The 13,512-nt window shown below is 49.1% G+C and overlaps 1 protein-coding gene across 1 annotated transcript in view; it reads left to right on the top strand.

Annotated features, from left to right (window-relative positions):
* The first annotated feature begins 11,956 nt into the window (after positions 1-11,956).
* LOC106817092 overlaps positions 11,957-13,512 on the top strand; it is a 10,202-nt gene continuing 8,646 nt past the window's right edge. The window contains exons 1-2 of the mRNA XM_014821740.1: positions 11,957-12,136; positions 13,334-13,507. Of these exons, the coding sequence (XP_014677226.1) occupies positions 12,020-12,136; positions 13,334-13,507 (291 nt within the window). The 5' untranslated portion in view covers positions 11,957-12,019. The remainder of the gene's footprint in view (positions 12,137-13,333; positions 13,508-13,512) is intronic.

Below are 13,512 nucleotides of genomic sequence, written 5' to 3'. Positions count from 1 at the left end.
GTAACGCTCATTGAGCTCTATTACAGGGCTCATGGCTCGGGGAGTTTCATGGGATGCCCCCCTCCCCCCCACCTCACCCCTCTCATATTTACATTTCAAGGCGGTCACGACTCCGCTAGGTAGAAGGTTACACCTGTAGGCCCTATATATACCTGACTATATACCTGTACTGCGTTATACCTGTACTGTCCTCCTAGTCACACGATCCGTCATCTAGCAACAACATACACACCTATAGCTCTCCCTCCTCCTCCCTCTCCTGACACACTTGTACGCGCATACATGCGCGACAAAAAACACGCGCGCGAGAATGTTAAAGAAAATCTACAGTATATATATATATAAGCGGTTTACAATAGCAGAGAGGGGGGGTGAGAAGTTAAACTGTGTTTCGTTTGCCCCCCAAGGGCACGCACGCACGAATCCGTGCGTAGGTCGTCTATAAGGTGTGGGTGGTGTTGTCACAGGTATGTGCTGCTGTGTGATTGGTCGTGCTGCTGCCGTGACAGGTAACAATTTGGTTTGCACGCAATTATCTAATTAGTGCAGTAGACACGGAATGACCCCCCCGCCCCACACACACACTCACGACACACACACACACACACCACCTCACTCACTCCTGTCACGTCAACGTCACTCACACACTCACTCACACACCACACACTCACTCAACTACAACAGATTCGCGTCATCTCATCCCTATTACATGTACAGTGAGAGAGAAATGCATCACTATAGCACGCATGCTCTCTCTCTCTCTCTCTCTCTGCTCACCTCATCTCTCTCTACTCTCTCTCTCTCTCGCTCTCTCTCTCCTCTCTCTCTCAATCCTGCTCTCTCTCCTTTCTCTCTCTCGTTTCTCTCTCTTCCTGCTCTCTCTCTCGCGCTCTCTCCCTCTCTCTCTCTCTCTCTCTCGTCTTCTCTCTCTCCTCTCTCTCTCTGTCTTCTCTCTCTCTCGGTCTGTCTCTCTCTCCCTCTCTTCCCTCTCTCCTCTCTCTCTTTCTCTCTACTCGTCGTATCTCTCTCTCTCTCTCCTGGCCTCCTCCTCCTCACTCCTCTCCTATATATAATATCTCTCGTCTTGTCTCTACTTCTCTCTCCTTTCTCCCCCTCTCTCTATCTCTCGTCTCTTCTCGTCTCTCGCTGTCTCTCTCCCTCCTCTCTCTCCCCTACTCTCTTCCCTCTCTACTTCTCCTTCGCTCTCTCTCTCTCTATTCTATCTGACTCTCTCTATCGTCTTCTCGCTTTCTTTCTCTCCCCTTTCTTCCTCCTCCCCCTTCTCCTCTCTCTCTCCTCCTCTCTCTCTCTCTCCTCTCACTTCTCTCTCTCTCTGCTCTACTATCCGTTCTCTCCTCTCTCTCTCGTCCGTCTCTCTCTGTCCTCATCCCCGACTCTCTGCGTACTCCTCGTCTCCCCTCTCTTCCTTTCTCTCTCTCTCTCTCCATTCTCGCTCCTCTCTCTCCCTCTCCCGCTCTCTATTCTTCTCGCTCTCTCTCTCTCTCTCATCTAGTGTCCTCTCTCTATCTCTTTCTTCTTCTTCTCTCCCGCCTCTCTGCTTTCCGGCTCTCTGCCCTCCTTTCTTCTCTCTCTCTCTCTCTTCTTTTTCCCTCTCTATCTCCCCTCTCCTGCGCATGCTACTCTTTCCGCATGTCGTGCCTGCATTATCATCATGATCTTATACCCAAATAAGCGACACATGCGTTATGCATCCGTTTAATTTGCGACATAGAACTCGATCTCATTTTGCCGTCAGCAGCGTCCCTCTTTTTGACGGTGAGTGGATTTCCGTTGGCGACTCCCGTGTTCAAAGTCATTTCTACCCGGTATATATATATAGTTATATCTATTCTTTTCTCTTACGCCCCTCTTTTACGATTCTTGCTCCATTCGGTTTTGGGGCTGCGCGCCAGCCGGGGACGGAGCCAGGTGGCGCTCTATACTACCAGCGAGTGCTGAGCTCCAAACACCTCAATGCCACATTCACAGGGCACACGCTGGAGCGCAGTGAACTCCAGTTTCGCAGGCAGAGCAGGTAGAAGCTTATGCTGGCTATACCTACGCATACAGTAATCCACCCTATACATACAGGTATCACACTACTACAAAACGTATGCACCGTATACCACGCAGCCCGTTACAACGACGCTTTATCACGTGCGAGCTTGAACCGCACGTTTAGTCATCCCGATCCGTAGCTTCGCCAAAGTATGCGCCTTACACACAGTATATATATATATATATATATATTTTATAACTCTCTTAGTATACTATATGGGCCCCCACGGTATACTATATATAGTATATATAATATAGGTACCATAGTTATATATAATATTACTATAGTATACATGGCTACTCTAAGGCGCGAGCCATGTAGCTGTATGAATGATTGTACCTGCGTACTACCCCTCTTTTTCTCCTCTCTCCTATACTCCTCTCCCTCCCCCGCGCCTTTTCGCGGGCGCCCTGTCCCTCCCTTCTTCCTCCGCACAGACGCGCTTCCCCCCACTCCGTTTTTCCCGGCTCGCCGCGATAAACGACGGCATACCCCTCCTGCACGCGTGAGCCACCCACCGCACACAGGACAGGCAGGAGGCCCTATGCCAAAAGTCACTAGATAGAACCCATGGTTCACCCTCCCCCTCCCATAACGGGCTGCTGATAGCACGAGGGCTTAAAACAGCATCATCACGTAGCAACATCGACAGTGCTTTAAACCCCGACTGCTGCCTCCCTGCAGCATTCTAATAGTATATACCTATATATATATATATATATATATATATATATATATATGTATGCATATATATATATATGTATATATCAAGAGCTAATAAATACTTTATTAAGGTATTTATTAATAAGGTATAATAAGGTATTTACTAGCTCTTGATATATATATATATCTATATATATATAGTCAGGCATCGCTACCCGCAGGTCTTCGTGCATCTCGTAGGTTTGACTGCGTTAATAACGCAGCACCCCTATGTATCTGACAATTCCCGCCAGCGTGCGTACGTGCATTGCGCATGCGTACGTGTTCGGGCTTGCGCGTACCTGTGCGTGCGTGCATCGCGCGTGCGTGCGTGTTCGGGCGTGTGCGTGCGTGAATTGCGTGTGCGTGCGTGAAGTGCGCGTGCCTGCGTGCGTGTTCGGGCGTGCGCATGCGTGCGTGTTCATGCGCGTGCGCGTGCGTGCGTGTATCGCGCCTGCGTGTGCGTGCGTGCATTGCGCCTGCGTGCGTGTTCGGGCGCGTGCGCGGGCGCGTGCGTGTGCGTGCGTGCATTGCGCCTGCGTGCGTGTTCGGGCGCGTGCGCGGGCGCGTGCGTGTGCGTGCGTGCATTGCGCCTGCGTGCGTGTTCGGGCGCGTGCGTGCGTGTGCGTGCGTGTGCGTGCATTGCGCGAGCCCCCATACCGCCGCCGTAAATCGTTTACTTAGTATAACTTACGCGTGCGCGGCGGAGAAGTGGCGACGCTTACGCGGCGGGGGGGGCTCTGCGGGAGGGTGGGTGGGTGTTGGAGCTCTTGTGGGAGGTGGGTGGGGGGGACTTGTGGGAAGGATGGTGCGGGGGTCGATTGGGACTCTGCGGGGAAAAGTGGTGGGTGTCGGAGCTCTGTGGGGAAGGTGGCGTGAGATGTCGAGCTCTCTGGGAAGGGGTGGTGGTGAATCGCGAAGTCTGCGCGGGGAAGGGTGGGTGGGTGTCGGGCTCTGAGGGGAAGGGTGGCGTGGGTTGTCGGAAGCTCTGCGAGGGGAAGGGTGGGTGGGTGTCGGAGCTCTGCTGGGCGAGAAGGTGGTGTGGTGGGATGGGAAGCTCTGGAGGGTGGGTAGGTAGGGGCTCTGCGGTGGAAGGGTGTGTGTGTGTGGCGGAACTTTCGGTGAGGAAGGGCTGTTTGGTTGTTATGGTATCTCTTTTTTTGTTATGGGGGAGCTCTGCGGGGAGTAGGTGGTTGGTATGGGGGAGCTTCTGCGGGGGAAGGGTGAGTGAGGCTCTAGTGGGGGGTGTTAAGGGAGCTTTGCGGGGAGGGTGGGTGGGGGTATGCAGATGCGATGCTGGTATGTTGGAGGCAATACTCGCTTGCGGGACGTTACCAACCTATACTACCCTGCGGCATGCCTGCCATGACCTGACTGCTGCTGCTTGCCTGCCTGTCTGTCTGCCGTCTGCCTGTTCCCGTGCCTTCCCTCCTGCCTGCCTGCTGCCTGCCTGCCTGTGGCTGCCTGCCTGTCGCGTACCTGTCTGCCTGTTGCACTGGCTGGCACCTGTCTGCCTCTGCCTGCCTGCCTCCTGCTGCTGGCCTGCTGGCTGTTCCTGCCTGCTGCCTGCCTGCCTGCCTTCCTGGCGGCCTGCCTGCGTGCCTGCTTCTTGTCTGCCTTCCTGCTTTCTGCCTGCTGCGCTGCCCTGCCTGCCTGCCTGTTGCGCCTACCTGTCTGCTGTCTCCTGCTTTGCGCTAACTTGTCTTTCTGCCTGGCTGCCGTGCTTCTTGCTTCCTGACTGCTGCTGCTGCCTGCCTTCTGCTGCTTGCCTGCCTGCGGCCTTCTTCCGGCCTTGCTGCTGCTGGTTGCTGCTGCCTGGCCTGCCTTCGTGCTGCTGCCTGCTGCCTTCTTGCCTGCGTGCCTGCCTGCGGCCTGGCCTGCTGCTTCCCTGGCTTGCCTGATTGTCTAGCCTGCCTTCATGCTCTGCTCTGCCTGCCTGTCATGCCTGCCTGCCCCTGCCTGTCTGCCTGCCTAGCATGCCTTGCATGCCTGCCTGCTGGGGCCTGCTTTGACTGTCTGCTGCCTTAGCCTGACATGCCTCGTTGTCTGCCTGCTGCCTGCCTGTCACTTCTGACCTGCCTGTTCTGCATGCCTGCTGCGCTGCATAGTTTTACGGACGATCGATGGGGGCGGAGACGTGAACGTTTTAATATCCTCAGCAAGCTATTAACTCGCTGGTCAAGATATAAAAAAATTCCCCGGGGGGGAGTTTCTCTCCACGCACTCCAATTACAGAAGCACGTAGTATTACAACCTAAGTCATAACAATTGTGTGAAGGTAACTCGAGGTAAACCGGACTAGTGTCGTAAGATTAAGGTGTCGCGCTCTTATATGGAGGCCGTTTCCCTTCGTATGTAGCACGCCCACTCAGGGAAGACCGCCAAATTGCTCTTAATGACAGGTGGGCCGTTATATAAAGTGGTGGTATCACCGCTTAGCACCTTTCCCTCTGGGGAAACGTAATGGTGTTTTATATACAGGTGTCCAGTTCTATAGGGGGGACCGCACCGATAAGGCCAGGTGGTGGGTTCACATGCTAGCCGTTACACGTCGGAGCCCTTTATGGTCTTGTTGCGTTGTTGTACGTGGGGCTACGACGGAGCTTGGATTATGTAGGAGGTTACCGGTGTGTGTGTAGTGTGTCCTGCACGCGCGGCGCGCGCGTGATTTGTGTGACATGTGTTGTGTGTGGTGTGTGTGTGTGTAGTGGGTTTGTTGTGTGTGAATTCGATGTGAGTGTGAGTGTGGAGTGTGGACTGTGCGTGTGGCGTGTTGCGTGTGAGTGTGCGCCGTGGCGTTGTCGCGTGTGCGTGGTGGCGTTGTGCGTGCTGCGTTGTGCGTGTGCGTGTGCGTGTTGCGTTCGTGACGTGTGGTGGTGCGTGTGCGCGTCTGCGCTAGTGCGCTGTGGTCGTGAGTGGCCGCGCGAAGTGCGTGCGGTGCGTGCGGTAGCGTGTGTTTGCATGGCCAATTGTCATGACATGCAGACTAATAATCTATTTCATGGGCCGCATACGGCGAAGGTTCACAAACGAAGATCACTTCCTCGTTTTCGCGCAGTACAACACATTACGCATACTATTTACAAATCACCATCACAGGCACAGACGACACACACACGCGACGCCGCACGCACGCGGACGCAGCACGCACGCCAGCCACACACACACACCCACACATGATACTTATACTGTGTTAGCGAACTCTAGTGACAATCATACCTTATATAGCTGGTAATATTGTGTTCTGAGATTTCCTTTCGTTACAGTATTCGGACTTGACAAGGTATTTTATTTTTTATTTTGCGACGATATTCGAAAACAAGAATGGCGCATCATTTAGGCCGTTATAGCGCACGGCATTTCTCGTCAAGGATTTTCAGGACTCAGATCTGAAGAATTTATTTTCGCATGCAAAATTATTGGCATATATTATTTATCGAAGAGTATACGCGTTCGTACAAAGAAAGTTTTAATCTCACGATACTGTGAAGGCATCTTTAACAACCCGTTTAGTGGCAAAAGCTCCCCAAGCATATAATCAAGCTGTGTATATGTTGATTATTGCTTGCTCGCCCTTTGAGTGGGCGTCATCTTTGATAAGGATAAGGAGCGCTTGGTAACGTGAACATTATAACATTGAAATCAGTGGCCACTTAGTGTGGCGATTATGTTTACAGGATCTATGCAGTTTCCAGAACTATTTAATGAATTAATTGTTGGATGTATATACTTTTATTTACATAGCACATACAACACCACACCGCACCACATCAAGACACCAACCACACACGACGACACCATCACCACACACTACGGCGCACACACGCAACATACATCACACACAGACTACGCCAAGCTGCTACGCGCACACGACACGAGCACCCAACAGCATGCAGCAGCAGCTACGGCGAGCCATAACAACCATCACCGCACACACCCGCACACTACCCACACCAATACACCACAAGCAGCGCAGCGACACACACGCTCACCACCGCCGCAGCACACTGCCATACGCGCACACACACACCACGCAACGCACTTCACGGGCACGCACAGGCACGAACGCACACACTACGCGCACACAACTAACGCATTCACACCCCACATCAACACACACACACACACACACACACCAAACCCCACACGGTGTCAAAAGCAATCTGTGTGTGCTTGCGCGTGGTCGTGCGTCCGTGCTGCATGTGTGCGCGTGGTGTGTTGTGAGGTGAGGAGTTGCGTGGTCCGTGCATGCTGTGGTGTGCGCGGGCCGACACCGTGACACAAGCCCCCCAACGAAGGCGCCGCTCCAAACAGGCCGAGACAGGACGAGGAGCGGCCCCAGTGTGTGTGGTGTGTGCGCTGGTGATGTGCCGTGCGTGGTCGTACGTTGCGTGCGTGCGTGCGTGTGCATTTAGTGCTAGTCGTTGTCGGTATGCGGTCCTGGAGATATGAACTGTTGAGCGAAATAATAATATGAAAATTTGTTCGTTAAAGCCTAAGCCTATAACGAATCATCGGATCACTTGATTGTGTTTCAGTGTCACTTGTAGTTAAATGAAGTCCCAACGCGCCTGCAGTCACTAGCCTAGTCCTACCTTCGTAGCCAGTGATAGCCGTGGCTGTGACATGGTTTATCAGGCACACAGCATGTTGACCACGCGTCTTTATGCGCGTTAGAAAACAGCGGCGTCTACTAACATTCGAGAGAGAAGGGGAGAGAGACAGAGGAGAGAGTAGAAAGAAGAGGAGAGAGGATGGAGAAGGAGAGAGCGCAATCGAGGGAGTGAGGAGATGAGAGAGAACATGAGGGAGAGGAGATGGGAATAAAGGACAGAAAGGAGAGTGAGAAGACGAAGCGTAATAAACGAGCCGTGTTTACTGGGGCAAGCCCTTCCGTGTCTCGTGTGTATAACGACCTACTTACCTGTGCCTGCCTTGTTACTGCCGCATATACAGGTACTGTTATACTCCACCCCCGACTCCCGCGCGCGTGACGGCCACGGAGTGTAGTGGACCCGGTTGTCTTGCTGCATTCCCGCTGCCGCCCGCTGCCCGCCGCCGCCGCCGCGTTACTGCGCTGCAACGGGTCTTGCCCAGGGGCCCGGGCGCACGAAGAAGTGAGAAATAGAAGCAATGCGGCCAGGTACTGTACGGCGGACCGTCCATGTCACGGTTAGTCAGGGCCAGCGTAACGCAAAGCGGAGCGATCGGGCGGCATGGGAGTGGCCCAGGAGGAGGACGTGAGGGAGGAGGGGAGGTGGAAGTGAGGGAGGGGTAGGGGGGAAGGTTATGTGCAGAGTGTGTGTTGTGCTTTATTAGGCTGAATGTGTGACCAGAATCTGGCTGCAGAGCCTTTCGTACCCCTGATACTGGCATCTCATCATATACTTATTCTATGTATTATTATATTATTTATAGTATACTTATATAACCTTTTATTAGATGCGCTCTCCATTTGGTTGACACACGACGAGTCTGATATAGATGTATGTTATTTCAGCCCCCCCCCGTATGGAGATGCCAATCCCGTCGGAAGGTATTGTGCCTCATACGGGGTACTCGGGGTAAGATGTTGTATTTATGCATGGATCTGTAATTACGATACTTCGGCGGGTTGGCTGTCGCCAACAGTGCTACGGGGACAATGTGCGCGCTGAGCAGCGGACTCTACTTTTGTTCTTCCTGGAGCGAACCATCCCTTGTCTCATCTCTGACGGATGACCTTGTCTTTCTGACGATCCCTTGCTTTTCGTTGAGGGACTACACTTGTTCTCTTGACGGACCTACCTTGTCTCTCTTGACGGTACCTTTTTCTCTTGACGACCCTACATGANTTTAGAGGTTTGGTTGTGGGGGATATAGAGGTGTGTGTGGGAGGGAGGAAAGGAGGGGGTATGGAGGTGTGTGTGTGTTTGGGGTGCGTGTAGGTGTATGTGTGTGTGCGTGTGTGTGTGTGCATGAGCGTGCGCCTGCGTTTCTGTCTGTCCGTCCATTTATTCGTGCTTCTGTCCGTCTGTCCGTCTGTCCGTTCGTCCATCCATCCGTCAGTCTGTCCGTCTGTCAGTCTGTCCGTCAGTAATTTGTTTGTAGTGTGTGGTGATGAAAATGCTGTAGTCATTAGAAAGCTGTGGTGACATCCTTGCACTGCTGTCACATCAGCCAAGCTGATGTCATTCTCTAACAAGAGATATAGTCTAGCAATGGTCAGCAGAAGATTGTGGTCATCATCAGGAGTGACATCAAACATTATAGATATATCATTATACAGCGCGGATTGCATGGCCCGTCCGAACTAGCACATAACTACCACTACACGTGTAGCCCCCACAGGGATGTACGAACAACATAGCTTCACAAGTGTAGCCCTCTTCATATTCAATACAATACTCCCGCTACATATTCAAACCCGCTACACTTCGCTTCCTGTAGCTACACTGGTGGAGCTAGCACGTGACTACAACACGACGCTGTTTGTAACCATTGACAGCTGCTGCCACCTGGTAACAACTACGGGCATTACAACAACGATGTTATCAGCAAACCAGTATATGTACAGCAGGCAGGCAGGCAGGCAGGCAGGCAAGCAGGTGCCTTGTATTGTTGCTCGTGATGTTCTACTGACATCAACTGCAGGTGTGTTTACATAACCTGTCTGTAATAGTTAGTGTCTATATAACAGTCATCCGTACTGTCAAGATCCAGGCCAACAATAAATGGGTGATCTCAATATTATATCAGGAGTAAATAATAGGTATATCTATATATACCTATACTAATAATTACCTGTTATTTACTCATGCTTATATCATATATATTCTGACAATAAATCGGACACGCATATATACCACAATAGAATTTTTGAGATATTGGGGGCATTGGTTCTTGTTTGACCATCCATGACAATTACCAGTGTCGTCGTCGTCGTCATCATCATCATCATCATCGTCATCATCATCATCATCATCATCATCATCATCATCATCATCGGTATTTATGACGTTGTAACGAGTGAGCCTGAGGGTAATATATAAAGCTATGAAGAGAGAGAGAGAGAGAAGAGAGAGCGAGACGAGAGAGAGCTGAGAGATGCGAGAAGAGCTAAAGAAGAAAGAGAGATAGACTCTAGCGATGAGCAGAGTGAGAGAGAGCAGAGGGAGCAGCGCGAAGAGAGAGAGAGAGCGAGAGACGAGAGAGAACAGAGATGAGAGAGAGAGACGATGGGAGAAGGAGAGAATGAGCAGGGATCAGGGAGCGGCGCGTAGAGTGAGAGGGAGAGGACGAAGGAGCGGACGCCGGACGAGGGAGAGGGTAGCAGGGATAGAGGATGAGGAGAGGAGAGAGCGGAAGGAAGATGAGAGGGAAGCGGAGACGGAGAAGGGAGATGGGAGAATGGAGAGGCGGATTGGAGAGGTGCGAGAGAATAGAGATAGAGATCGAGATAGAGATAGAGAGAGAGAGCGAGAGGATGAGAAGAGAGATAAGAGAGAGAGAGAGAAGTAGAGAGAGGAGAGAGATAGAGAGGAGAGAGATCGAGAGAAGATAGCGCGAGAGAGAGAGAGAGAGAGAGAGAGAGAGAGAGATAGAGAGAGCGAGAGAGTGAGAGAGTAATTATAGTTCATGAGAGAAAAATGGATCGACATGTGCAGGCATTATTTCTTTCATTTTCACTTTCATTGTTTTGCTACGTGTAAATCATGGCCGAGCGATCCAGTGAGTGAACACAGCTAGCCACACAATACAAAGCGAAGCAGCGCAGAGCGTCTATCAGGAAAAAAATACATCACTTCTGTTCAGTTATTTACAATTCAAAATTTCTTCCTGAAGTGGATTTATATAGTTAACAAATTAACAAAACTATTGCGCAATTTAAGTTCCGGACGGCTCGTGGTATCGCGTGTTTACAATAGCAGAACATTGTCTAACACAACAAGCTACACAGCATTTGAATTTCGGTTATGAAATCCGATAACTCGGTTTCCTGTTTCAGTTCTGTTCTATTGTCGGTCTGTTCCTGAAAGATATATATATATCCTTTTCGTTTGAGAGCTATAGTTCAGTGACTTAATTCTTTTCACGCCACAGCGTTTAATGGAGGCGTGTGCACATGTCCTGAACTATGTAACCTGGGCAATGCGTATATATATACAAAGGCTGAATGTTCGATTCTAGTTTCAACTATATATTATATCCATCCGGCGCATATATATAATTTTACTATATCTGCATGGGTGTCCGTATATACATAATATCAGGAGTAAGATAATATAGGCCTATATTATCTTACTCCTGATAATATATATATATATATATATATATATATATATCAGGAGTAGATAAAGGGATCTACTCTTTATCTACTCTTTACCCCCATCTTACCCCCATCTTTACCCCCATCTTATCTACCCTTTATCTACTCCTGATATATATATATATGCAACACAATACTCGTTCATTATGCGTTATACTTTCGGTCTAAGCGAACAGTTCATTGACGTCAGTCGATCATTATTGCATTACTTTAAGCGCACGCACCTTTATATTATCAAGAGCTAATATAATACACAACTGTATTATTAGCTCCTGATATTATTATGTGTTACGCCGTACGTGGGCATTAGAATGAACACATTCATAGTGGAACTCTGTGATTTCTTAGGGGGTTTAAATGCTATCTTGATGCTATCAGGAGTTTATCAAAATTTTGATACACTCCTGATGCTATGTATGATACCGAAAAGTTATTCAGTAAGTTATAGATAAGCTCAGGAAACGATGAAAGCACATATGTATATAGGTACAGATCGAACTGAATGTGTAGGTGTATATAGGTTCAGTTTCTAGGTTCCTTAGCAAGTTCTTATTGACTGTGCGTCAGTGTGGATGTATGAGATCATATATTCCGCGATGGTGTGTAGTTCTAATTACCGCATATATATGTGAGGTCATTATATGGTTCCTTGCTCTGTATGTATGAGGCCAGGGCCTCGTGGATGGTATAGGCATCCATAGTACTAGGCATTTATACCGGGGATGCGTGATCAAGGTCATTCAAGGGCATTCCCGTGAATGAAGGGAGAATTCCTCCTTATGGCAGTGGCTTAGACTATGAGGCATATTCNCGCTCCCTCTCTCCCGTTCTCTCTCCCCCTCCGTTCTCTCTCCCTCTCTCCATCTCTCTTGGCGCACGCAGTTGTGCCTCTGTGCCTACAGGTGGCGTTGGCGCAGCACAGTCTCGCCTTCTTCAACCGTACGTCGTTGATGGTGCTGCGCTCTACGCTCAGCGTTCAAGGTCACACGTCGCTCAGCTTCCGCACGTGCGCAGGCGGAGAGCTGCTCTACCAGCGCGGAGACAGTGGCGACACCTTGCGGTTCGAGGTAAAGTAAAGTAATCTTTATTTTCATCGGTACAGGACGTACAGGGTAACATGAGCTCTTGAAATAGCTCTTAAACCGATATCAAACAAATGCAAGATAACAAGCGCATGATAACAGACTATTAATGTTGATTATGTTGATTAATGTTGATTATAACATTAGAAATACAAGTAGATATTAACACAGTGTATGCCTACATAAGCAGCTTTGCATACACTGTGTTACAAATTAAGGGATCCTTTACTCTAGATTCTAGGGTTATTTTCAGGTTAAAATTACGCTACATAAAAAGTTTCATGGTTCAATCACCATTAGAATTTTTTTTTTTTAATGTTTTAAAACTAACGACTACAGTTTGATGACAACGACGGTGGCGCCACTCAAAGCGTACGATCTGAAAAGTTGCACAAAACGACTTTTCAGCCAAGGGCTACAGAACTAGGGTGTTTCTTATTTATTAATTTAAAAGCAAAGGGATTGTAATATCTTATAAACGACATATAGTTTCAGTTATATTATAGATAAATTTTTACCTAAAATGAACATCGTTTGGTTAAATAGCATTTAGGTATAAATATAAGTGCACCTTTGTGATTAACCCTCGGTCTGTAACGTCCAAAATATATTTGGAAATGCGCAACTTTTTCAGCGTGGCAGCAGGGTTGCGGGTGTCAATGGCGCCGTTCAAATTTCGTAGCAAATTTCGTATGTATAATTAATTATAACAATTAAATTAGGTATCTGGTAACAAGTACGTGTGGGTATAGACGATTTGTTATACAGTAAGTACAGTTGCATGCAGTAAAATCCTAGAGTCTAGTATCCCTTTAATATGTACTTGCATTTCTAATGTTATAATCAACATTACACTATGGTAGTATGAGTATGACATGCCTTAGGCCATCCTTAAAAAATTCAATGTTTGCTGTCCCCCGACCCATGATTTTTTTAGTGGGTAGGTAGGTAGGTCTTCTTTTTTGTGTGTGGCATAATAGTTATTTTAAGTCTGTCCTCATGTTTGTGACACATGCTTTGTGTTTCAGTCTTAACTATAAAGAATGTAAAAAAAAAAAGGAACCCAAAATGTAAAAAAAAACTTTTGGGTCTCGGCTATTTTCGTGGGTCGGTCGGAGGACAGCAAACATATAATTTTTTAAGGATGGCCTTAGAACATGTTTGTTGGTCTATATATTCAAGGTTCTAAACAACGGAACGTTGCTGATGGAGTGGCTAGCAGGTGGCGCCGCCGGCGTCGTCCTCCACCCGGCGCGCAACCTCGCCGACAACCAGTGGCACGTGCTCGACTTCCGACAGTCGCGCCCCCTGGTGGTGACGCTGGCGGTGGATGCGACGACGGCGGTTGTTTCGAACGCGAG

This window comes from Priapulus caudatus, unplaced genomic scaffold (assembly GCF_000485595.1).
Source record: "Priapulus caudatus unplaced genomic scaffold, Priapulus_caudatus-5.0.1 Scaffold1593, whole genome shotgun sequence".
Lineage (NCBI taxonomy): Eukaryota > Metazoa > Priapulida > Priapulimorpha > Priapulimorphida > Priapulidae > Priapulus > Priapulus caudatus.
Note: the sequence above shows the minus strand (reverse complement) of the source record. Positions and strands in the feature narration are given on the sequence as shown.